At 47.7% G+C, this 22,764-nt stretch overlaps 1 protein-coding gene across 3 annotated transcripts; it reads right to left on the reverse strand.

The window, feature by feature from the left end:
- Positions 1-1,398: 1,398 nt before the first annotated feature.
- CTC1 (CST telomere replication complex component 1) lies at positions 1,399-21,172 on the reverse strand. Of its 3 annotated transcripts, XM_035314735.1 has the most exons (24): positions 21,112-21,172; positions 20,872-21,029; positions 18,472-18,718; positions 17,382-17,581; positions 12,955-13,099; positions 12,297-12,599; positions 11,979-12,107; positions 10,854-11,080; positions 9,194-9,368; positions 8,896-9,096; positions 8,558-8,684; positions 8,242-8,356; positions 7,439-7,901; positions 7,012-7,101; positions 6,578-6,721; positions 6,224-6,294; positions 5,308-5,417; positions 4,834-4,999; positions 4,510-4,596; positions 4,266-4,425; positions 3,735-3,799; positions 3,311-3,473; positions 3,044-3,170; positions 1,399-1,867 (listed from the first exon to the last, which is right to left on the reverse strand). In XM_035314735.1, exons 1-24 carry the CDS (start codon positions 21,130-21,132, stop codon positions 1,707-1,709), a joined length of 3,855 nt encoding a protein of 1,284 aa, XP_035170626.1. In that variant the 5' UTR covers positions 21,133-21,172; the 3' UTR covers positions 1,399-1,706. The 3 variants fall into 3 exon arrangements, 2 of the variants coding, with proteins under 2 accessions (XP_035170626.1, XP_035170627.1); XR_004747354.1 differs by lacking the exons at positions 1,399-1,867; positions 3,044-3,170 and having other exon boundaries at positions 3,391-3,473; positions 3,735-3,878; XM_035314736.1 differs by lacking the exons at positions 18,472-18,718; positions 20,872-21,029; positions 21,112-21,172 and having other exon boundaries at positions 17,262-17,522.
- Positions 21,173-22,764: the final 1,592 nt, after the last annotated feature.

Raw genomic sequence — 22,764 nt, forward strand, 5'->3', positions numbered from 1 at the left:
GACGTGTTCTCTTGTCTGAAGTAACACGGTGACCAGAACTCTGATCGTGGACAGAGATCAACAGAAAAAGGGTCACCTGTAACGGATCTGGGAAATGGTCCTTCAAACCCAGAACACTAAAAGCAGGCAAATCAAAGAGATTTGATGTATCTGTCTCATGCTTTGTGATTCTCTGAAGATATTAACCAAACTGCAAGTAATCCGTTTAATATTCTCAGAAAACCATAATTAATCTCCTCTTCCGAAAAAGGCATTGTGAATGGCAAAACCCCGACGGATTAGCAGATACCTAACAGGCTAACGGATGGATTAGAAAATAGCTAACACAGAAGTGTTCGGTTTTCAACCTTGCAAAGGTAAACAGCCCCAAAAGTCCCTTACTAGGATGGATAATTACATTTGTAACAGAAATTAAGAGGAGCAGGAGAGTAGTAACGGAGGGAGCAGACAGGTGACTAAAATAATGAGGAGGAAAAGAGGGAGAATAGTACTACTGGAAAGTTCAAGTTCAGAAATAAACCCAGTTATTCAGCACAGTTAAGTCTACACATACAAATCTGCCTTTTTATTTTTAAAAAAGTCTCTTATCTAGCACTTCCTATCTATTTCTGAAGCACCGTCTGTTAGTACTTAATTTTACAGGATACTTTCAGTTGCACTTTTTAATCAGATTTTGATCTCTGCATCTTAGGTCCTTACAGTCAATGTTTTCCTCAGGCTGAGATAAGCTTGTTTTTGTTTGCTTTTGTTTTTCTGGGGGGGAGGGGTGAGCTTCAGCAAAATCTTTTACCATTTCTAAGAAAGCATCTACAGGAGGTGGGAAAAAAAAAAAAAACACACAACAAAAAACCGTCACAGCAAAACTTGTGCAGACCTTTGCCAAGTGCAGAACACTCAGCCATCACTGCATGCAGGTATCAGGTGGTGATCTCCCTCCTGTGTGTCGCACCAGCTAGGCTGCCGTGCCGCTACAGATACAGGCACCTACCCTTGCAGTCGTCCCCTTCACAATCAGTGGCAGATGGACAAACCTGTAGCGTGTTGTGAACTCGTACCAGAGCTCACTGCATCCTTCTTGTTACCACCTCCAGGTTAAATTCAGGCCACTGTTTAAATTGTAAAACAACGCCTGGACAGTGCTGTGATTTAGTGCCATGATTTAGTCTCCGAACAGTAATTTATTCACTTCCCTTCTCCTCTTGGAGGAAGGAAATCCTTTAAAATAATTTTAATCATTTCAAGCAGGTTAAAGAGAATTTCCCCTGAGGCAACTGCAGTTTCCCATGAAGATAGTGACTGATTTGCTAAAGGCCTGGCCCTGGCTTACAAACCAAGGATCTAGATTCCGCTTCAGTTCTCCACACAGCAAGTAAAAGAATATTAAAATAGATACTGTTATTTAAACTGTATTTTAATAGCTTTATTTAGTAGATACTACCACGTAAGATACACACATTGTGTGCCTTAGGCCCAGAACAGGAGATGCCGAACACCTTTCCCTCAAAGCGTAGTCCAAAATGGCTGGTGGCAATGGTCCAGAACTCAAGAATTGTGCAAGTCACAGCAGCTTCTTGATTACACCCTTCATGCTGTGCTCGCCAGCCTGTGCTCCCACTGGAAAGGGGCAAAGAATAAAGCTCCTAATTCCAGGAGGTATTTCCATAATTCACCTCCCACTGGGGGAGATGTTAAGCCGTGGCTCCTGCTTAGCAGTGACTTGGCGCCCTCCCAATCCTCTCTCTGGTCAGATAGCACAAGGCTTTTTGTTCCACTTCTTCCACGTTCAGGCACAACAGGCTCTGTCGAGGCCCCGTTTGTGACACAAACTCCACTTCACCACTCCGAAAATTCCTCAGCTGCAGTGGAGCTGAAAGGGAAGGACACAACCTGTAACAAGTCAGCAGACGGCTCCTGCCATGTTGCAGCAAACAAATGTAAAAGTTGCTGGGGGAGGGAAGGCCTTACAGCAGCTGCTTAGCATCTGCTAGACCACAAAGGACAGGAAGATTAATGAATACAGGATTAAAGCATTTAGCCAGCATTCCTCCAGCTGAGGGGAAACAGACATTTATACTGTGGATTGCTGTGAAGGATGTGCTGCACACATAGCTGCAGCACTGAGCTTTGTGTCTTTTCTCACCATCAGCAACCTGGCTGTACAGTGTCACATCCAGAAGACAGACTCAACAGCACAGCATCCTTTGGAGAGCTCAACAAGCCAGCCCCTGCAGCACCTGGACCCATACCCATGTGCTAGGTGTTAGCACCAGTGGCTTGAGGAGGACATCCCCTTAACAGAGCAACTGCACAGCTGTGGCATCATGTGCTCAGACACCACTACCTGTGAACTCAAAACTCTTCAGCACTTTAAATTCTGTGGCCATGGTGAGGATTTCCAGACCTACTCTTGACTCTACCTGACATCCTGACTAAGGCTGAAAGCCACTTAGTTTGAAAGTTCACACAGTAACTCTGCCTGGCCAGAACCCCTCCCATCCCAGGGCTGGAAAACTTGCTGTAAAGGAGAAGGCTTTTTTATCTATGAGGCAACCCGCAGAAATAAACCTGTTACCTCAACACTGGGGAATGGGAGAGTGGAAGGGGGTTGCTAATAAAACATGTTCTCACCACCACCACATCCACACACAAGCCTCTCACTGACACCTTAGAACAATTACTATCCTGGTTGTTTAACCGACATGTTTTCCTGGAACCACATATAAAACGTTACCAGAATAGTTCTAAGTTCCTCAGCACAACTGCAGGGATAATTCAGTACTATTTTTATGCTTCTGTGTAAAGTAAAACCAACCATATAAAAAAGTCACTTTATACAACAATATTATACATTATTTCTGTAGTTTTGTAACCATAGTTTTGCTGAGACATCTTTACTCTGTGCTAAAGATTTTCCATGGAAATCGTCCAACGATCCTGTTTTGTGGGCAGTGAAGGCAGTTCTCCTTCCCCAGCATGGTGAGCCGGCTCCTCCCTTCCTTCCCACACCCACCCAGCATTACAAAAGCCAACAGTGTTTGCTTACCAGGCTGCAGGATCTTGGAGGGCTTCCTGTCTAGGCTGAAATCCAGCAGGATGGGGCGACAGATGAGAGGACTCCTGCAAAGGCTCCTCAGGTAGCAAGCAAGGGGATCCTCGGGATCCTCTGCACACTGAGGAAGGGATGTGTGCGCTGTCAGCGAATGCGCAGAGGAGGCAGGGAGCCACCAGAAGAGCCACGGCAAAGAGGAACCCAGTCCAGCTGAGGCTCAAGCCTGGCGCACTGCAGTCACTGCCAGAACACACCACTCACCCCAGTCCCAGTAGCTTCCCCGTACTGAATGGACACTCTGCCCCTGCTCTGCACGCAGCTCTGCACGGCTTCCCAGTCAAGAAGGCTCAAGCCCAGCATCGCCGCCACGTGCTGGTTCCTGAACAGCACCAAAGCTTCGCCCGTCCCGTCCTCCACCAGCACCCTACGGAGAGAGCAGGCAGACTGAGGAGTGGAGGGAGGTCAGGACAACGCCCTGCCCTTTCACAAGTGTCACATCCCGGAAAATGGGTCTCAGCAAGGAGAGAAGTGTGTTTGTTCACAGCTGGGAAGACGTGAGGAATCTCAACTCTTAGCTTCGCTATCCTGTCTGCAGCCCATCCGTGCTTTGCCTGTTCCCTCCCGTCTTGTGTAAATTGTTCCCTCCTGCCCACCTCTTCCCGGACCCAATCTTTACAGCGCTTACCGTGCACTGGCTTGCCTCACTCCAGTGTGTGATGGGCAGGGTGGACTGTGTCGGGTGCACTTCCCCTGAAGGAAGAGTAAAGCTACAGCTATGTACGGTGGGTGCAAGAGAGAAGGGGAACGGCCACTGTTTCTTTTAATCCCCCTAATTAAGTATGCAAAGGATTAAAGAATTTCACTGCATTGCCAATGGATGTCTTGGGAAAAGTCTGCATGGGGTGAAAAAACATGCTGCAAGGTGATGAACCCCAGTGGCAGCGCACAGGGGAAAAGCAGAGCACTAAAACAGGATTCTCCCCCTGAACGCCCTCACTTTACCCCCACTCCTGGCTGCAAGCCTGCCTGGTATCAGATGCATACTTCTAATCGGCTATCATTTTGGTCCCTTTCCAATTTGCAAGTCTTTTTCAGACACCAGAAAAAGTGGTTCTGGAATTGGGATAGGAACTCGTTTCTTCTACATGGTAGCATAGGACGTATGAGTAGAAAGTCTGCAAGCCTCCTCCCAGATTATCTCTGGCAGCTTGAATACCTCTTTGAAGACGCTGCTGCAAAGTGAGCAAACCCACTGCAGGGACAGGGTCAACACACAGGACAAGTGGCATAAAATCCGTGCCTGGGGCAGGTTTTGTAGATGAAGTTGCAAGTTGGACAGAAACACTAGTGAGGGGGACGAGGCTTTCCCTGCAGGACTAAAAGAAACAGGAACATGACAAACTTGAAACAGAGAAACCTTTCTCGGGACACTGAAAGGTGAGAACAGACCTTAGACTCACCTGGAAGGAAGAAGTAGGTGAGAAGCTGGCAGAGAGAGGACGGTCACACAGCTGGAGGCAATGTACGTGCAATAAACATTGTGGAATCTGCAATATGAGAGAGTAGATGCCAGAAACAGCTCATAGAAAACAAACTGACCAGCTTTTTGAGATAGCTGGTCTGGTCTTAATTGTAACAGGGTAGGAAAGCCATTTGTAGCGAGGGCTGGGGAGACAGGAAGGCATGATAAGGAAAGCCCAAACAAGAGGAGAAACGGTTTCTATGACAGTATAAGGGAGGTCAGATCCAGACCAGGACGATCAGGGACCTAAAGGCAGTGGTACCTGGAGATTTTGCGTTCCAAGTTCTGAAAGAGGATCTTGGCTCCAGGAAGCAAACCCCACAGATGCTGCATATAGGTCGCAGCAATGTAAACGTCCAGCACAACAGGGGAGCCTGGAGCAACTGAGATGCTGAGCTTCACGCTGTGATCGCTGGCTAGCAGACTCCCTAAGGAGGCAGAGAACAACACACATCATGAGCTCACACACAGGTAGCTTAGTCTGTCACTGAGCTGAACCTGCTGGAGGTATTTTCTCTCTCGTCACAGTGAGGCTACTGTTCCATCTCACACATTTCCCAGGTAGAGATTTCCCACTGCCAACACGCACACTGTACAGTTTCCCCTCTGACATACAGTGGGACACCTCCCCCTGTTCTCAGGTACAGGAGCACAGTTAGCCAAGTGCATTGGCTCTCTGAAACAGAAATAAGCAAGAAACAATCCATTACCTGACAAGGCTGTCATGAAATCTTACCTTTCTGCTTGAGAAGGCTGAGAGTCACAGAAGGCTTCTCATTCTTAGGAGAGGCACACAAGATCCTCTCCACTATCTCACCAGAGAAAGAAACAAGGGAACATCTGAAACTGAGAGCAGACCAGAATCATAGGATTTCCGTTTTGCCTGAAGACAAAGGCAGAGGAAAAAGTCCCGACCAAGACTGCAACAACAAAGGTCAGGGTTAAGTACAGTGCTGTTACTTGAGCCCAGCTTCAGGGGAACTTGCCCTTGAGCACCTGAACGACTGGCTGGATACAGGGCAGCTTGCTGCAGCCTACCCCACCCATGGACAAGAGGCCACCTTAACTTGCTTTCTGCTTTATCAGGTGCAGGAATACAGAAATTGGGAGAGAAATTACGTCTTTCCTTTCTGCCTAACTCATGATTATTTTTCTTGGAGGAAGAAGTCAAGCAAAGAAAAAATCAGCTAATCATAGCATACTGGTAAAGGTTTTTGGGTGTGTGCATATCACCCCAGATTAAATGTACTTTGAAAAGGAAAGCTTCCAACCTCATTATTTATTTGAGCCAGTTGCATTAAAAACAAACAAAAGGAAGCAAAAACCCTTCCACATTTTCCCTGCTGCACCTGTTTCCACTTCTGACAGGAGTTTAGGATAGATCTTTGGCACCTACTCCACACCAGCAGCAGTGCAAACTTTTTCTGGACACCATTTTGCAGCCATGTAGCCTGCAATCCCTTCAGCTTTGATAAACAGGACAGAGCCAGCCTGGATTACTTGCACATAGGAGTATTTCTAAACAATACTTATCGGGCAGATTATTAGTCATTAATTAATCATTTATTAATGTTGTACTGTCTCCAATAAAGACCAATGCTGACCCATTCCATAAGGCATAATCACATTTAGTACAGAGCAGACCAACAAACCTGTTGCTAAGTATTTCTGGAATGGAGGAAATTCTCTGGTCCATGCCCGTCAGCACTGCCCTGGCTGCCAGCTAGAATTGGGAGAGAGACCGACTCAGATGGGTTGCAGTTTATAGCAGCCAGAGCAGTAAAGAAACTCTGCATGCTTTGAGTTACTTTACATCAAACAACTGATGCTTCCTCCCCAGATTAATTCCGAGGCAGGAAAATAAAAAGCCCAGCGGTAGCCCCTGATGGAGCCTAGAGCAGAATGATCTCATCGACGAGATATTCTATACGGATAATTTTCGGAGCCAGTTCTGGAGAGAACCGCAAGTCACCCATGAAAGCCCAGGGCAATAAGGCAGTGCATACCTGGCGCTCGGCTGGGCTGGAGAGCCAAGTCTCATGCTGTAAGTGCCAGGTATCTTGGACAGGCAGGCATAAGGGGCAGGATGACCTGCCCAAAAACTCTGCAGGCACAGGTGGAAATCTGAGCTTGTCAAACACTTCCAAGTCCTGAGAAAAGAGTGATAAGGCAAAGCAGATGACTAGCAAAGGAAGAAGATGAAAGCTACACAGAAAAGAGGACTGCTGATGAACAATGGTTTAAAGAAAGGAAAGCAAACACCACTGAACTCAAAGCTCTTATAGTTTTAACTAAACAAAGAACAGAGCCAGTTCCTTGGCAAGACAGATGGGAATTCCAAGCCTTGAACAGAGAAGTCAGAGGGTGACTAAGCTCATCTCCCACATGCAATTTGGCAAATATTCTCCAACAGGAAACAGCAAGACAACCTCTCCCTTACCGAGCAGCGGGGCACGATGAAACGATACAGCCCATCCAGGTGCAGAAATGGAAACCATCGCAGCGACTTCCCCATAAAGAGCAGTAGCGCCTGGTGGGAGACGGGGAGAAAGGGAAAAGGTGATGAGAAATGTTAGGAAAAAGGTAGGAAATGGGAAGTAGAGCAGAAAGGGAACAAGCCCAGCAGAGAGTGTCTTGGTTGAATGGTAAGGTTGGCACCATCCAGGCAGGTGAATGTATTTACAGGAAGTAGACTGAGAGAAGGAACTCCCTTGGAGCGGCACAAGGAAGTTACCTGTATAAATACACAGCTGTACCCAAGAAAAAAAAAACACTCTCCCACTGCTTAGAAATCTAGATCTTTAAATTATCACATATCCAGCTCCCAACCATATCAAACCACCCCCAAAAGCCTTCTGCCGCCTCACTTCTTGCCGTTTCGTGCCCTCTTCTCCATCATAGCTGATCTCCTCCAGAGCCGGTAGGTTCCCAATCTCTCTGGGGTGGTTCCACAGCACAGGTCTGCCCAGCCACACAACCGTGGCTTGAAAACTACACTGTAGCTCTTGTCCTTCTTCACCTCCTTCTCTGGGTCGTTGGTAATTGCGCAACATAAGACCCTCTTTCTGGGTAACCAAGAATAGGTGAGATACACAGCTGGTTCTTCCAGCGCTGCTCAGGCCCTTCTGACAGCTCTCATCTCTGTCGGGATCCGGCTTGGGATCTTCCAGTTTCAGCATTTTTGCCTGTGGGGTTTCCAGCTCAGATGCTGAGCTGCCATCATTCCTTTTCCTCAAAGAGGTGCTGTTTTCACCCCTATGATCTTTCTGGATTTGTCCTTCCGCAGCACGGAGAACCTGAACATCCTCGAAGTAGAACTGCACATAGACACTGAAATGACAAATGGTAGCAATGAAGCTCCCTCTTCCCGACAGGTGGCTGCCTAAAACAACACCTATCTGGCAAAAACACTTCTGGTGAGTGCTCAGCGGGTATTCAGAAAGAGCAGCAAGAAAGGGTGAAATAGAGGGCAGCTACCAGGCCGGACATATTTTGAACAAAATGGAAATGGTGGATTTGTGGCTGATAAAAATCTCCTTTCCTGTAAGTAGCAAAGGAGAGTTGCTTTGGCACTGAAATATTATGCTGATAAGCAGCTCTACCATAATCCAAAATAGGTGTGGAACAGCAGAGTAATGATTTTACTAGGGTACTGAATAGAGGGACCCACCTGCTTTTTTTCTCCCTCACATACTCTGGATTTGTCAGCTGCTCCCAGGAGGGAAAATCACTCTGAATGAATCTTTCCACTACAAGCTGATAGTTCTCCACCTGCAAGAGCGATCCTGCAAAGAAAACAGAGAAAGAAGCTGAGCTAATGAAAAGAGAACACAAAAACAACAAGCTCAGTTTCCTCATTTAAAGTCACGAGGCCAGGCAGTGACAAATTCAGCATCTCCACACCAAGTCTTTTCTTCCTTGTTTTGTAACTGGATGGCAGAACAGCAAAAGCCCAGCACCCCGCAGTTTAGCTCTGTGGGACATACCTATGAGAGCTGCATTGGCAAAGGGGCTCCCATCCCTGTGGGATATCACACAGGGAAGTCTGCTGCTGTTGTCCTGCAGCTGGAGCAAACTGCTCCTGGAGGAGACCCTCAGCACACCTTGTACTATCTACAACACAAAAGGAGATAAATCAGAGCGTGCACAGCAGCAGCCCAAACTCAGCCTGTGTTCAACACAACACAGCTGAGAAAGGCAGCGTCATTCCCTAGCAAGAGGAACAGGCTTGCAGCAGAAGGGAAAGGACAGCAGATGTGCTGGAAGGCATAAGGAGAACTGGGAACTCTCGGGGCACAGACAGTAAAGGGAACTAGGCACTTACCGCTCGGGGCTGGAAACTTCCTGCCCAGAGTGTGCAGTAGGACCAGGCCAGCCTGCGATTCAGCTCCTGGGTGCCCATGTGTTGTGCCTCCAAGGGGGAGAGCAGCTGCGAAGGACAGAAGCCTTCCCAGCTCTTCTGTTCTGCCACACGACGCAGTGCTGACAGAGGTGGGATCTGGCATGGGGGATCCAGGGTCAAATACTAAGGGAGGGGGGAAAAAGGTAAGTAGTAAATAGTAATAGCAAGAGCAGAGTTTCTTCCCATCAGATAAACAGAAAACAGCTCACAGAGCATTTACCTTCTGCAGCAGACACTGGTGTGTTTTTGCCAGGATTTCATTATAGATATCTCTTGTTTCCTCTCGGCCAGGTACCACAGCTTGCAGAAGGGGAACAAGGAACTTCTCTGCAGCTCCAGGGTTTTGGTGTACTGAGCTACGCAACAGTTGCTGGTGCCCAAAGAAACAAGAAAACCTGAAAAAGATTACGCATTTAGTAGTCCTCACTTTTCAGTGGGTTTTGCATATAAGTCAGGGATTCTTTCTGCTTGTTACAAGTAAACGTGCTGACAAGAATCAAGGAAAGTACAGAAAGAAGACAAAGTGATTAAAAAATGAACGTTTAAGGGTGATGCACGCTGAAGTCAGGCAAGCAGACAAGGAACAGGAAGAGATACAGAAATGGACAGACTGGCAAAACCTCAAAAGTCAAGCAGACAAAAAACCCACATGAAGATAATCTCCCTCTAACTCACACAAATGGACCTCCATGCAGTCTGGCTAAGCTTGATAATGATTACTAATGTTAGGCATACTTGGTTTTCTTTTACGGGATGCAAAAGTCACAAGACAGATAAAACAACCACAGATTGCTCTTGTTCTGATATTTTCCTTGAGCTGGGTTCCTTTCAGAAGCCGACCTCACCACTTTGAACACCTGAAAGTGACTGCAGTTCCAGTCAAAACAAAGTCTTTTGTTTTTTGTTCAAACAGAAGGTGAAATCAAGTAAAAAGAGAGAGTAACTAACTCACTGCAACAACTTTCAGGCAGTAGCAGAACTTAGCAGTGACATTTAAAGCAAGTGGAAAAGCTCACAAAAACTAAAACTCATAGCTAGCATCTCAAAGCTGTTTTATTGGAAAGCATGGTAAAAAAATGCCAGTGAAAGAGAGGAAGACAGAACATTCTGTAAACTGCTATTTGTCTGGGATTGAATATATACATTGTAGTGTGTAATGTCTAAGGTAGCAGTTACGGTGATCAACCCTAACTACTCCAGAACAAAACAAGCATTTTCAGTAACGTAACCCAGAAGTGAAGCCAGAAACTGTCCCACGGCTGTACTGCAGAGCACAGCCATCAGGGAGAGCAAGAAACCATCCAGAAGCCTCAGAGATAAGCTTGTGTGGGAAAACCTGCTAGAACAGAGGTTCTCAAATGAAAGCTCACAGTACTGAAAATACTCAGAACATCTAAGAGCAGTATGCTGAGCAGATAGTGCTGCTCCTGTGAGGAACTAGGACATAAGAGTCTTTATATCGTCTGTGATTTGGTTCTCGCAGTTTCCAGCTCCAGCCTCAGTGCCCACACTCATTTATCATGCAAACCAGGTTGGAAGGTGCACGTTCCTACAGTGCCTCTGTATTTCAGAACAAGGCTTTGCAGGTGGGAGTAGGTCAGCATGTGCTCTGGAGCACTGCAGCTTCCAGAGAGCAGTGGGCTTACTGCACATGGACGTGAAAAACGTCCATGATTTCCTCAGAAGAGCAACTGTAAGGTGCAAGCAACCGGCCTTGATGTGAAACCTAATAAATGGTTTGCTTAGGCCAGTAAACCAAAAGCAATTGCTGCTGCCATTAGTCTTCAAGCACACAAATTTTGCAAACACATGGTCTATATGATGCCCAGGTAGCTTAGAAAGCACATTTGCACAACGCCTGACTTCGGAACTACGCTCACCTCTCCTCAAACGTCTCCAGGAGGCTCACCAGCCAGAGGTAGCATGGCATATCAAGATTATAGCGGAAGAGCAGCTGTAAGTAGAGATTTCCTGAAGTGGCCGGTGGCTGGTAGGGGGTGCTGAGCCTTGAGAAACTCTTCAGCGTGACAGTGCTGTTCAGGCAAGCACCAAGTACAATGGAAGGAGAGGACACCACAGGCTTCTGTATGAGGTGGACATCGATGAGCTGAGAGAGACCAACATCGCAACTTAAGATAGGAAATGAGCAGGCTGCCACGAAGCCATCACCCCACCCCAAATCCTTTGTTACTCTGCTGGATGGTCTGTAAACCCAATGGACCTGAAGGACCTGACCCTGCTGAGACAGGAATTATCATTTCAACTCTCACAACCAAGCCTGGTAAGTAAAATCCCTGATTATATTTCAGGTGCTTGCTGAAAAAGTTCCGATATTCCTGAAGTCTTCTGTTGACCCACACATCTGTAAGCCATGCCCCAGGGCAAGGTTTTGTTAGCCAGGTGAGAAGAGACCAAAAGTTGCTCCAAGTCAGGTAAAAGCCAGTTCCAGCCGGCTCCAAAAGGGACCTGCTGCTGGCCAGAGCTGAACCAAGGAGCAACGCGGGTTGTGCCCCTGTGGGAGAAGACTGAAGAAAGGGTCAAAAACTGCTGTGCAACAACAGCTGGTGAGAGGAGTGAGAAAATGTGAGAACCAGCCCTGCAGACAAAAAGGTCAGTGCAGGAGGTGCTCCAGGCACGCAGCGGAAGTTCCCCTGCGGGCTGTGGAGAGGCCCCTGGTGGAGCAGGCTGTCCCCCTGCAGCCCATGGGTCCCACACGGAGCAGATCTCCAAGCTGCAGCCTGTGGAGGAGCCCCCGGTGGAGCAGGTGGATGTGGCCTGGAGGAGGCTGCGGCCCACAGGATTAAGTTTTCTGACAGAAGCTGCAGCCCATGGGTAGGACCTGTGCTGGAGCAGTTCTTGAAGAACTGCAGCCCGTGGGAAGTACTCCATGGTAGAGCAGGGGAAAAGTACGAGAAGGAAGGAGCCTATGATGTGCCAGAGACAAAGTGTTATGAACTGATTGCAGCCCACATTCCACATCCACCTCACGAGTCTCACAACTTTACCTCCACACATGCTCCTGGTCGCAGTCCACGCGCAGAGTTCAACAACTGCTGGTAAGCAAGGCACAAGCAGACTTTGTTATCAAGTTCATAGAGACCAGCTTGGGCATTAAGTATTTTGGTGATGGTTCCCTAAATAAAAAGCAAACAGAAAGTTACAATTCTGGATTGTATCCCAGAGTATAAGAGACTCATAGGACCGAGTGATAGGGAAATAAGTTCATTATATATATATATATATTATATATAATGAGATCTTGCAGGCCAGGAGCTGAAGCCCTAGAGCACAAGTGGGTAAAGGCTAATGCTACCAATCCTTACCACATATGAGATCATCTTAGACTCTTTGGTTGATCCTAGCCTTTTTTCTTCAACTCTCAATTCTAAGGAGTCATTGAGCTGCTCTGTGGTTCCAAGGGAAGCAGACAGAGTGGATTCTCCTTGCCAAGCGCTGTCCAATGACTGCTCCTTCACCTGCTCTGCACAGTAAGGCAGAAGGCAGGAAGAAACACCAGTGACAAACATCCTTTGCCCAGATTTCTTCAGGCTGGACATACTCAGGCCTGTTATTGTGTACCTGCGACCCAACTGGAGAGTATGGCGCCATGCCAGCTGGCTGGGCTTCTAGAGCAGAGAAAGAAAAAGTGACATCAGCATCTCCTGCATAGGAAAAATATTATTCCCAACCCTGGGAACCCCATCTAATAATATTTTCTTTTGAGAGTATCACCTCACACTCTTACTAAAAGGGTGATATCTTCAGGATGTTCAGGGGCAATGCAAATGCAGAAGGGAGGAGGGTTGTACCTCTGCAGGGCATAGCAATGGATTATTGTAGGCAGCATGGAATAAGAAGTGTCACTAGTAAAAGGATACATAAAATCAAACTGAGAAGTCATGGGCAAGTTTCAAAGAATGGATTGACCAACACGTACACAAATACATACAGTAAATCTGTGGGCAACCTCCAGGGGCTTACCTGCACCAGCACAGGGACCCTAACAGCTGAGGTGAAGCACTTCAGAAAGAGGAAGAAGAATGTCTTCCGGTGAATACAAAGGAGAGGGCTGAGCCTGGCCAATTCACCTGCCACGTTGAGCTTTGGTCTTTTCTTACATGGAATCCTAGAGGCCGATTGAGGAAGCAAAGGAAATCAGAAATGGAAGAACTCAAAGCATCTCAAAACCAAATTACACAAACACATAGCTTGCACCTTCTGGCAATAAAGGATCTAACAAAGTCAAGTGGACCATTTCTCAGAGAGGTTTTCAAAACAACACTTGGCTACAAAATTCTTACTTTAACTATTCATATACTAAATCCCTTTGACATTTTAAAAATCCTTAATACTTGAAGACAGCGGGATTGTGTTGAAAAGATTCATGTTCTAAAACAGGAGCCAGATTATAAAAAGCTTTACCACAAACATGAAGCCAATTATAGGTTGAAAGGGGAAAAAAGAAAGTCACAAGCAATTCTGCAGCAGAAAACAGAACTCAGTTTCGTAGATCCATGCAATACGAAACTATGAAGTCCCTAAGCCTATAAACAAAAGTGGCCTGAAGGCAACAAGTCTTCTTGACAAACTTGGCACAGAGTAAAAGAGCAGCAAAACTGAAAGCAGATGAGAGGAGAAAAAGGTGGCATATATTTAGTCATTTCACAGTTTCATTTCAAAAAATGAAGAAAAAAAAAACCACCAACAAATATTTTTCTTTTAAAGAAACAAATACTTATCATTTTCACTTAAACACCTACTGAACTTCAAAATAACCCTTCCACTTACTCTAAACAAAGAAGATCTTGGCTCTTAGACAAAGAATATTATGTAATTTAATAAGTTTTTAAAAATAAATGCCAGGACCTCAATGTACACAAGTCCCAAGAACACCATTTGATGAACTTTATCGATAACATCTTTAAGAAAGGAACATGGAAAATTGGTCAGATATCAGGGACTAGCAGAGAAGCTTTAAGTTAACAAAAGTCTAATAGCATACACACTGAAATATGAAAAAAGTTACCTTGTTTAGAAAGTTGTTGAGCTAAACCAAACACTTAAGCTCAGATAAGTTGTCCATAAGCAGAGAAAGCCAATTAAACCAGAAGAACCTAAAGCAGCCTCACCAGTCACTTTCTAGTGTTGCATCTAGAATTGTCTGCTCATGAAGATAAAACATTATCTAGCACAACGTGAAACGATGAGCTTGAGTAAGACTTGCAATTCCTTTGGCTACTTCTTCCCCTGTCAGAGAAGGGCAAGAGCATCTCTGGTCATAGGCTTGCCAAGCTGGTGAAGAGGGCTTCCAAATACAGTTGCCAGGGGAGGGGAACCTCACTCCATCCCGCTCCTCCCAGTTTGACGCCAGTGTCAGTGATAGGTGCCCAGAGCCTGGAGAAGGGTCGCGGGTCAGCAGGAGAGCACCTGAAGAGCAGCACAAAGGAATTCCAGCCACTCCAGCCAGTAAGGCAGCTTCACCAGGGGCCCAATTCGTCTCTGTGCTAACACATATGTAGCATGGGGAATAAACAAGAGGAGTTAGAGATGCACAGGCCTGTAGGGCTATGACCAGACTGGCATTACGGAGACATGGTGGGATGGCTCCCATGACTGGAGTGTTGGAATAGAAGGACACAGGCTCTAGGGGAAGGACAGGCAGGGAGAGGAGGAGGGGGTGTTGCTGGAGTGCAAGGAGCTCTGCCTGGGGATGGGTGAGGAGCCGACAGGTCAGGATTCAAGGGGGAGTAGGGACAGGTGGCATTACAGTGGGGGTTTGCTACAAGCCACCTGGTCAGGAAGACCAAGCACAGGAGGCCTTTTGGAGACAGCTAGAAGGAGCCCCACGTTCACAAGCCCATCTCCTCATGAGGAACTTCAGTAATCTTGATATCTGTTGGAGGAACAGCACAGCAGGGCACAGGCAATCCAGGAGGTTCCTGAAATGCATTGATGGTAACTTCCTCCTCCAAGTGACAGAGGAGCCAGTGAAGAGACGTGCTATACTGGACCTCATTCTCACCAACAAGAAGGGACTGGTGGGGAATGTGAAGTTCCAGGGCAGCCTTGGCTGCAGTGACCATGAAATGGTTGTAGTTTAGGGTCCTGAGGGCAGTGAGGAGGGAGCACAGCAAGCTCACTACCCTGGGCTTTCGGGGAGCAGATTTTGGCGTCTTCAGGGATCTGCTTGGTAGAGTACCATGGGACAAATCCCTGGAGGGAAGAGGGGCCCAAGAGAGCTGGTTAATATTCAAGGAGCTCCACATCCAAACTCAGGAGCGATGCATCCCAACAAAGAGGAAGTCGGGCAAAAATGCCAGGAGACCTGCATAGATGAACAAGGAGCTCTGGCCAAACTCAAACAGAAAAAGGAGTCCTACAGAGGGTGGAAGCAAGGACAGATAACCTGGGAGGGATACAGAAGAATCATCCAAACAGCCAGGGATCAGGTTAGGAAAGCTAAAGCCCTATTATAATTAAATTTGGCCAGGGACATAAAGGGCAACAAGAAAGGCTTCTATAGGTACATAGCGATAAAAGGAAGATTTGGGAAATTGTGGGCCCTCTCTGGAAGGAAACGGGAGACCTGGTCACCTGGGATATGGAGAGGGCTGAAGTACTCAATGACTTTTTTCCCCTCAGTCTTCACTGGCAATAGCTCCAGCCAGAGTCCAAGCACCGGCAGGCAAAAGCAGGGTCTGGGAGAATGATGAACTGCCCACTGTAGAAGATCAGGTTTGAGACCAGCTAAGGAACATAAAGGCGCACAAGTCCATAGGACCGGATGAGATGATTCCACAGGTCCTGAGAGAACTGGCAGATGAAGTTGCTAAGCCACTATCCATCGTATCTGAGAAGTTGTGGCAGTCCGGTGAAGTTCCTACTGATTGGCAGAGGGGAAACATAACCCCTTTTTTTAAAAAGGATGAAAAGGAAGACCCTGGGAACTACAGGCCAGTCAGTCTCACCTCTGTGCCTGGCAAGATCATGGAGCAGATCCTCCTGGAAACTTTAAGAAACATGGAAAATAAAGAGATGATTGGTGACAGCCAACATGGCTTCACTAAGGGAAGATCATGCCCGAAAAATCTGATGGCCTTATACAACAGGGTTACAGCACTCGTGGATAGGGGAAGAGCAATGGACATCATCTACCTGGACTTCTGCAAAGCATCTGATACTGTGCCCCATGATATACTTGTCTCTAAATTGGGGAGACATGGATTTGATGGATGGACCACTCAGTGGTAAGGAATTAGCTGGATGGTTGTGCTCAGACAGCTGCAGTCAACAGCTGAATGTCTAAGTGGAGATCAGTAACGAGTGGTGTTCCTCAGGGGGTCAGCATTGGGACCATTGCTGTTTAACACCTTTGTCGGTGACACAGACAGCGGGATCACGTGCGTCCTCAGCAAGTTTGCCAATGACACCAAGCTGTGTGGTGTGGTCAACATGCTGGATGGAAGGGATACCATCCAGAGGGACCTGGACTGGTTTGAGGTAGGCCTGTGTGAACCTCATCAAGTTCAACAAGGCCAAGTGCAAGGCTGCCTTCCAGTGCCTAAAGGGGGCCTACAGGAAAGCTGGGGAGGGATTTTTTGTCAGGGATTGTAGTGATAGGACAAGGAGTACTGGCTCTAAACTAAAAAAGGGTAGATTTAGATTAGGTACTAGGAAGAAAATTCTTCACTCAGAGGGTGGTGAGGTACTGGAATAGGTTGCCCAGAGAAGCTATGGATGCCCCATCCCTGGAAGTGTTCAAGGCCAGGCTGGATGGAGCTTGGAGCAACCTGATCTAATGGGAGGTGTCCCTGCCCATGGCAGGGGGATTTGGAACTGCATGATCTTTAACGTCCCTTCCAGCCCAAACCATTCCGTGATTTTCATATACTGTAAGTACCATTTCCACTGAAGAGAAGAGTTAACTCTTATTATCTGACATTTCACTGGCACCTTTACCTCAGCAATCTGATAGGAACTTGATCAGTGGTATATATTAATTCCATATTGGAAAGTAATTCTGGATTCTAATGATACTTTTGTTTCACTGTAAGTAAAAAAAAAGGAAAAAAATGGTGCTAAGCAAAGTAGTGAACTTTAGCCTCAGCAGAAGTTCTTTTGAGCAATAATTTTGTTCTCTTGCTTCTTCTGTAGTAGGTAAGTTGTAGCTATTTCCTGATGTATTTTGATTTTTGCCAAAATACAGAAAAAAAATCAAGTAAACTCCTGGAAAGTAGCTCATTGATGAAAAGTGGCTTTATTCCGTAACATTTACTTCCATCACTTACCATCCTGCTCCCACCTGTGGCAGAAGCATAATGTGGCTCTTCTAAGGCAAGCACTCTCTGTGATGCCTGCCAAACCAGAGCAACAGCACTACGTTGCAGATGACCGCACTAGGCGTTTACCTGGAGGCAAGCAGTGGCTCAGCTGATGCCGGGTAGATGACTGCAGTGCTGTCAGGTACTTTCTTCGGGAGGAGATTTACTGGTATGGGATCCAACAGGATTTCTATGTACCCTGCTGCACCCTGGTCTGTCTGCAGTATGTATGCCCAGCTTGGGAAGAGGAACAGCGACTCCAGCCACTCGAGTTCAAAATGCAGGAGCTAAGGCAAAAGACAGAGAAATAAAACCTTGAGATGAACTACAGCATTTTTTCTCAGCATTGGTTACAATGTTAGTCTACTGATTTGCCATTACACACACCATAAACTCTTATTCTACTGGGCTTCATTACTACATGACAGCAGTGTTTTCTACCCACTTCCCTATCTTGCAGAGAACTTCTGGCCTTCCAGATGCAAATCTGGTGTAGATTTGCTGAGCTCTACAACTAGCATTTCCTGAATTATATCATTCCCCCCATGAAGCTTTGTTATTTCCAGGCAATTTTTCTAAAATTCTTACTTGCCCTCTTTTCCCATGTTTTGCATTAGAAGCTGATACCAACACAACTAATTCACTTTTGCCTGTTCTTCACTTCCCTGGAAGGTACAACCTCGCTGCTCTTTCATCGCCATTCTAGGGGTTACCTAGTATTTAGACTCGCCGTCCTATGACCTTTAAGAGGCTTTTTGTATGACACCACTGTCACACAAGTTACTACTTCCTCAAAGTACGTCATCACTGAAAAACTACTCCAGTTCTCCAGAAAGTTATTTCTACTCCACTGGCTGAAATTCAACAAAACCAGGATTCTCTGATCTCCGTGTCTCCCAGGCCACCTCATGCTGTTCAACGTGTAACAGAACTGTACATTAGGCTTACTCATCTCTTTCTCCAAGCCAGTATATTCAATGTTTGCTCTCCTAGCAATGACAAATTTGACATGTTCTATCCTCTCCCCAAGATGTGAGCTTGCTGTTTCCATGCCAGTTACATAGATGTGTTATTTTCCTCAGTACAGATCCTGGCAAACCATCTGAAGCCTGCGGAGGTCGGAGACAGAGCCCCAGCAGCAGAAATAGACACAGAATCCCTCTGACCAAGGACATACCTCACAAGGAATTATCCCAGTATTGTCTTTCACATATAGGCAACCATCTACCAACTTCTCTTTGTCCTCTTGCCTTCCATCTGTTAAATAGCCAACCAAGATCAGGTAAGCCCTTGGCAAAGAGCTGTGCGTGGGTAGAGCACCTTGTCCTTGATGAGCCCACTCTTTAAATTCATTAGTGCTCCAGGTCAGGTGGCTGCAGCATGGCATGCACTGCTGACTTTTTAGGTCAGAGATGGAGATGAAACTGGAAAAAAATGAAAAGGAAGAGCACAGAAGAATGAACTCAGCTTGCAAAGTTACAGTGATCTTTGGAGTGGACGAGGCTTGGCCAAGTCAAAAGAGCCTTAGCTGTTGGCATGGCTTGATGATACCATATGGCAAGAATCAACGCATTCACTGGCATTTATCAAGGATCAACCTCAGCCCAGCCAACATGTCTGTTCTGCCCAAGTATCCCCGCCGAAAACAGACACCCTTTGCTGCTACAGTCACCCGAGTAGGCAGAAGACTTGGAAAAAGTAATAATTGAGAGCTGACAAAATGGAACACGTTTTCAATTTTTTAGTAATGGGGGGGGAGGTGGGAGAGAGAAGAGTTATTAGTTTAGACATTTTTAGCTTGAATGAGAGACTGAGAAAAGCCCAACAACTGCTCAAGACAGCTTACATGTCACTAATGAAAATAGGTAAACACTGATTAATTCCATCACTTTGTGTGAAAACTGTTGAGCTGTAGCCAAAGCAAGGCTGAATAAATTCTAGATGAAGACTGTGCCAGTTTGGAACAGATTTGCTCCTGTGGATAACTTACATGATACAAATTGGTGAGATAAGTCAGTAATCTTAGGCTGTGCCTTCACCTGTAAGAACACAGCCAATGGAGCTCTGAATCTTTCTATCCACATTCTGAGCCTTGGCAGGGCTTGAGAAGAAAGAATAACACTGACATCAACCACAGTTGAGGCTCTCCCCATCTGAGCATCTATCATGCTTGGACTGACCACAGTACCGAATACGGGAGAACAAGACAGCATCCTCACTGGACTGTAAGCTGGCAGTCTGTGCTAGAGAATTAACAAAAGTCCTCTGTCCATGCTAACAACAACACTGTAAGAGCTATTAGCATTGCCAGTCTCCAGCTACTGATTTGGTACTTGTTTCCAGTGAGGTTAGCTAACAATTTTAGGTTGTGAAACTGCAGCTGTATTCGCAACACCCACTTCTTCAGGAGCAGGAGATAACCACATTCAGAGAATATGAATTTGAAAAACTTCACTTGGTAAGTCAGGTACCAATAGTTCAAAGCCAGAAACTAGTCTAGACAAGTGATGGGTCTGCATAAGCTATAAATAGTACTTGTATAGAAAATTAATCAGAAGAGATAAACATACGTAGAAACTTGTGTATTTGGCAGGAACCTCATCTGGAAAGGATTAGCTGAAAAGGGATATAAGCAAACTGCTGCATCCTCAGAGATACAGCAAAATTGGGATTAATATTGATGCCTATGATCTACAAGCAGAAGACAGTGTTGTTCCTGTTTTCATTACACGTGCTGATTGTTTTTGGGGAGAAACCAAAACGACAGGACTATGCTGGATCCTGGTTATTGCATACAGGTAACTACCAAACCCTCCTGTGGTGCTCCCAAACTCGAAGGTTAACTGTGGACACCATATGCTTACAAACAGCCCAGTAGCCTCACACAAGCCACGTTCCCCCACCATGAGTTGGAGATGGCAGAAACAGATCCAGGTGATCCAGACTGTCCATTGTGGACCCTTCTCAGCAAGTTGCATGCTTTTCATGACAGCAAAAATACAAAAGCCTTTTACCAACTAAAACAAGGACCACGCTATTCTAGATTCCTGCCTCGCAAACCTCTGCGGGCTAACAGTGACAGATGTCAGTGCAGCCTAGCGGGATCCAGCTGCGCACCGTCCAGCTCACAAGGAGATGCCCCACTTCTCTTCCACGCCCTCCCTACCGCAGACTAGCGGATACGGCGCTTAATCATACCGCAAGAGCGATCGGGGGCACGTCGAAGCCAAGAGGACGCGTGCGGTTACCCGTCTTCGACAACAGCCCTCCCACCCCCAGCATCCGGGGCAGGCAGCGCAGCGCTGCTTTGGCTGCTTTGGCTGCTGGTGCTGCTGCAGATGCTGGTCGTGGTGGCGATGCTGCTGGTGGTGCTGCTGGTGCTGGTGGCGATGGTGCTGCTGGTGCTGGTGGCGATGGTGCTGCTGCTGGTCATAGCGGTGAAGCTGGTGGTGGTGCACCCGCAGCCCGGCTCCGCGCCCGCCGGCTGCACCCGGGGCCTGACGGGGGGTGTCTCCTCCTCATGCCCGACACCCCACCCCGTGTCCCCCGTCCCCCGTCCCCTGTCCCGTCCCGTCACCTGTAGCCGAGCGGCAGCTCCCCGCACCCCGCTCTCCTCAGGCACCGCAGCACCGCGGCCAGCTCTGGTGATGGCGGCGGCTCCGCGCCGCCCGACCCCTGTCGGGTTGGGAGCGCTCTGCGGGCGAAGTCCTCGGCAGCCTGCAGCCAGCGGCGCTCCTGCGGAGAAGCAGACACACGGGGCCTCAGCGCGGCGGGGCCGGGGGACCGGGCGGCCCGGGGAGACCCGGGGCTCCCTCACCGCCGCGCTGGGCTCCGCCATGATGGCGGCCGGGCCGCGGCACCACGGCAACGGGGCGGCGGCGGGAAGCGCGCGGGGCCCGCCGGGAGGCCCCCCCCCGCTCCGGCCCCGTGTGTGGAGGTTTATCTGAGCGGGGATAATCTCCGACACTCGTGCTGTTCTGGTGAAGTGGCTTTTTTCTTTTTTTTTGGAAGGCCGAAGGGCCATGCAGAGCGATGCCTCATGCACTCATGTGATGGTCTGAGGTGAATGTGAGCGCTCCGTGAGAGCTGTGGTTCCCCCCTCCTCGTCCCATTTCTCCCTTTAGGAACGGGTGTTGTGCTGTTCTCGGTCAAGGCAAGGGAACGAGCCAGGCAAAACTTAAACCACTTCCATCCCTACCCCCAGAGGTGGCCATCACTAGGTAAAAGGCCATCTCCAGCCCTGCAGGAAGCTGCTGCTGACCAGCCAGAGCCGGCCCGAGGCTGAAGGGAGCGGAGCCATGAGGCTGCACTGCTCCGGGTACCTTGTGCCGTGTACATGCCGCTGCTGGCTTCTGTACAGCAGATAAGCAAGCCCGGAGTAAAAACGAGTGTGGAGATGTTTGGCTTCATCTGAAACAATTCAAGGAAGGCCCAGTGTGTTGATTTTATGCATGTCTGGGGCTTCTGCATGTACAATGGGAATGTTCTTCCAAAGCGAAGCTTAGTAGCTCTATCAAAGTAGCTCTGAGTGCAGTACAGTGATAACTGCAGAAAATGGGAGCACCGTGCCCTGCCACAAACCCTCCCCCGTGGCAGACTGTCCCCTGTCCCCGATGAATGGGTGCAGCAGCTGTCCCAGTCGTGGTCCCTCCTGTTCATGACACCCGTCTCCTGAAGTAGCAATGGCCAACGCTGGTCATCCTCAGCGGGCAAGGGGCAGGAGCAGACACCTAACATGCACAATGCCTAAAAGTTACCTCAAGAACAGAAATGGCTCTGCAACATGAGGGCGAGGTCTTAGGGGCTGCAAAGAAAATAGAGGTCTTTATCATTTAGGCACTTATTCCTCACCGCATATGTTATTTTTAATTATTTTTAAAGCACTACCTCTAGAAGCACATATTAAACAGAGCTCATCCAGAATGCTCCCTACACTGCATTGTCACATTACTTCCCACCATCCATGCAGCTGCTTCACTGAAACGTACAGGAAGACATGCTTTAAATTAAAAGCTACATGGCATATACACTCCAAATATGCTAGCTTGGGCTGATAAATGCACTTCTTACAAGTACTTATGTGCTTACAATGTAGTTAAGGTGCAAAGAGTTCCCTTACAGCTGCAGGGTGCAGTTCCACACGAACTTGCACTGAGTAAGGCTGAAACGGTTGTGTCAGGAAATTTTAACATTACAGCGAGCCTCCTTTTCCGTGTATTTTCCGGCCGTTTCAGTCACACGACACCACCGACCAGTTCAGATTTTTAAGGAACACGCGTGCTGGCAGACACCCCGCCGGCACGCAGACGCCTGCGCCGCCCGCGCTGAACTTCGCCTGATCCGCCTTCAGAGACAAGGCTGCCCCGGGAGCCCCAACCGGCAGCCGAGCCCCAACCGGACGCCGAGCCCCGGCTGCCCGCCCCCGGGGGCGGCCCGGGGGTCGGGGCGGCCGTGCCGGGGCCGCCCTCCG

This window comes from Oxyura jamaicensis, chromosome 1, assembly GCF_011077185.1.
Source record: "Oxyura jamaicensis isolate SHBP4307 breed ruddy duck chromosome 1, BPBGC_Ojam_1.0, whole genome shotgun sequence".
Lineage (NCBI taxonomy): Eukaryota > Metazoa > Chordata > Aves > Anseriformes > Anatidae > Oxyura > Oxyura jamaicensis.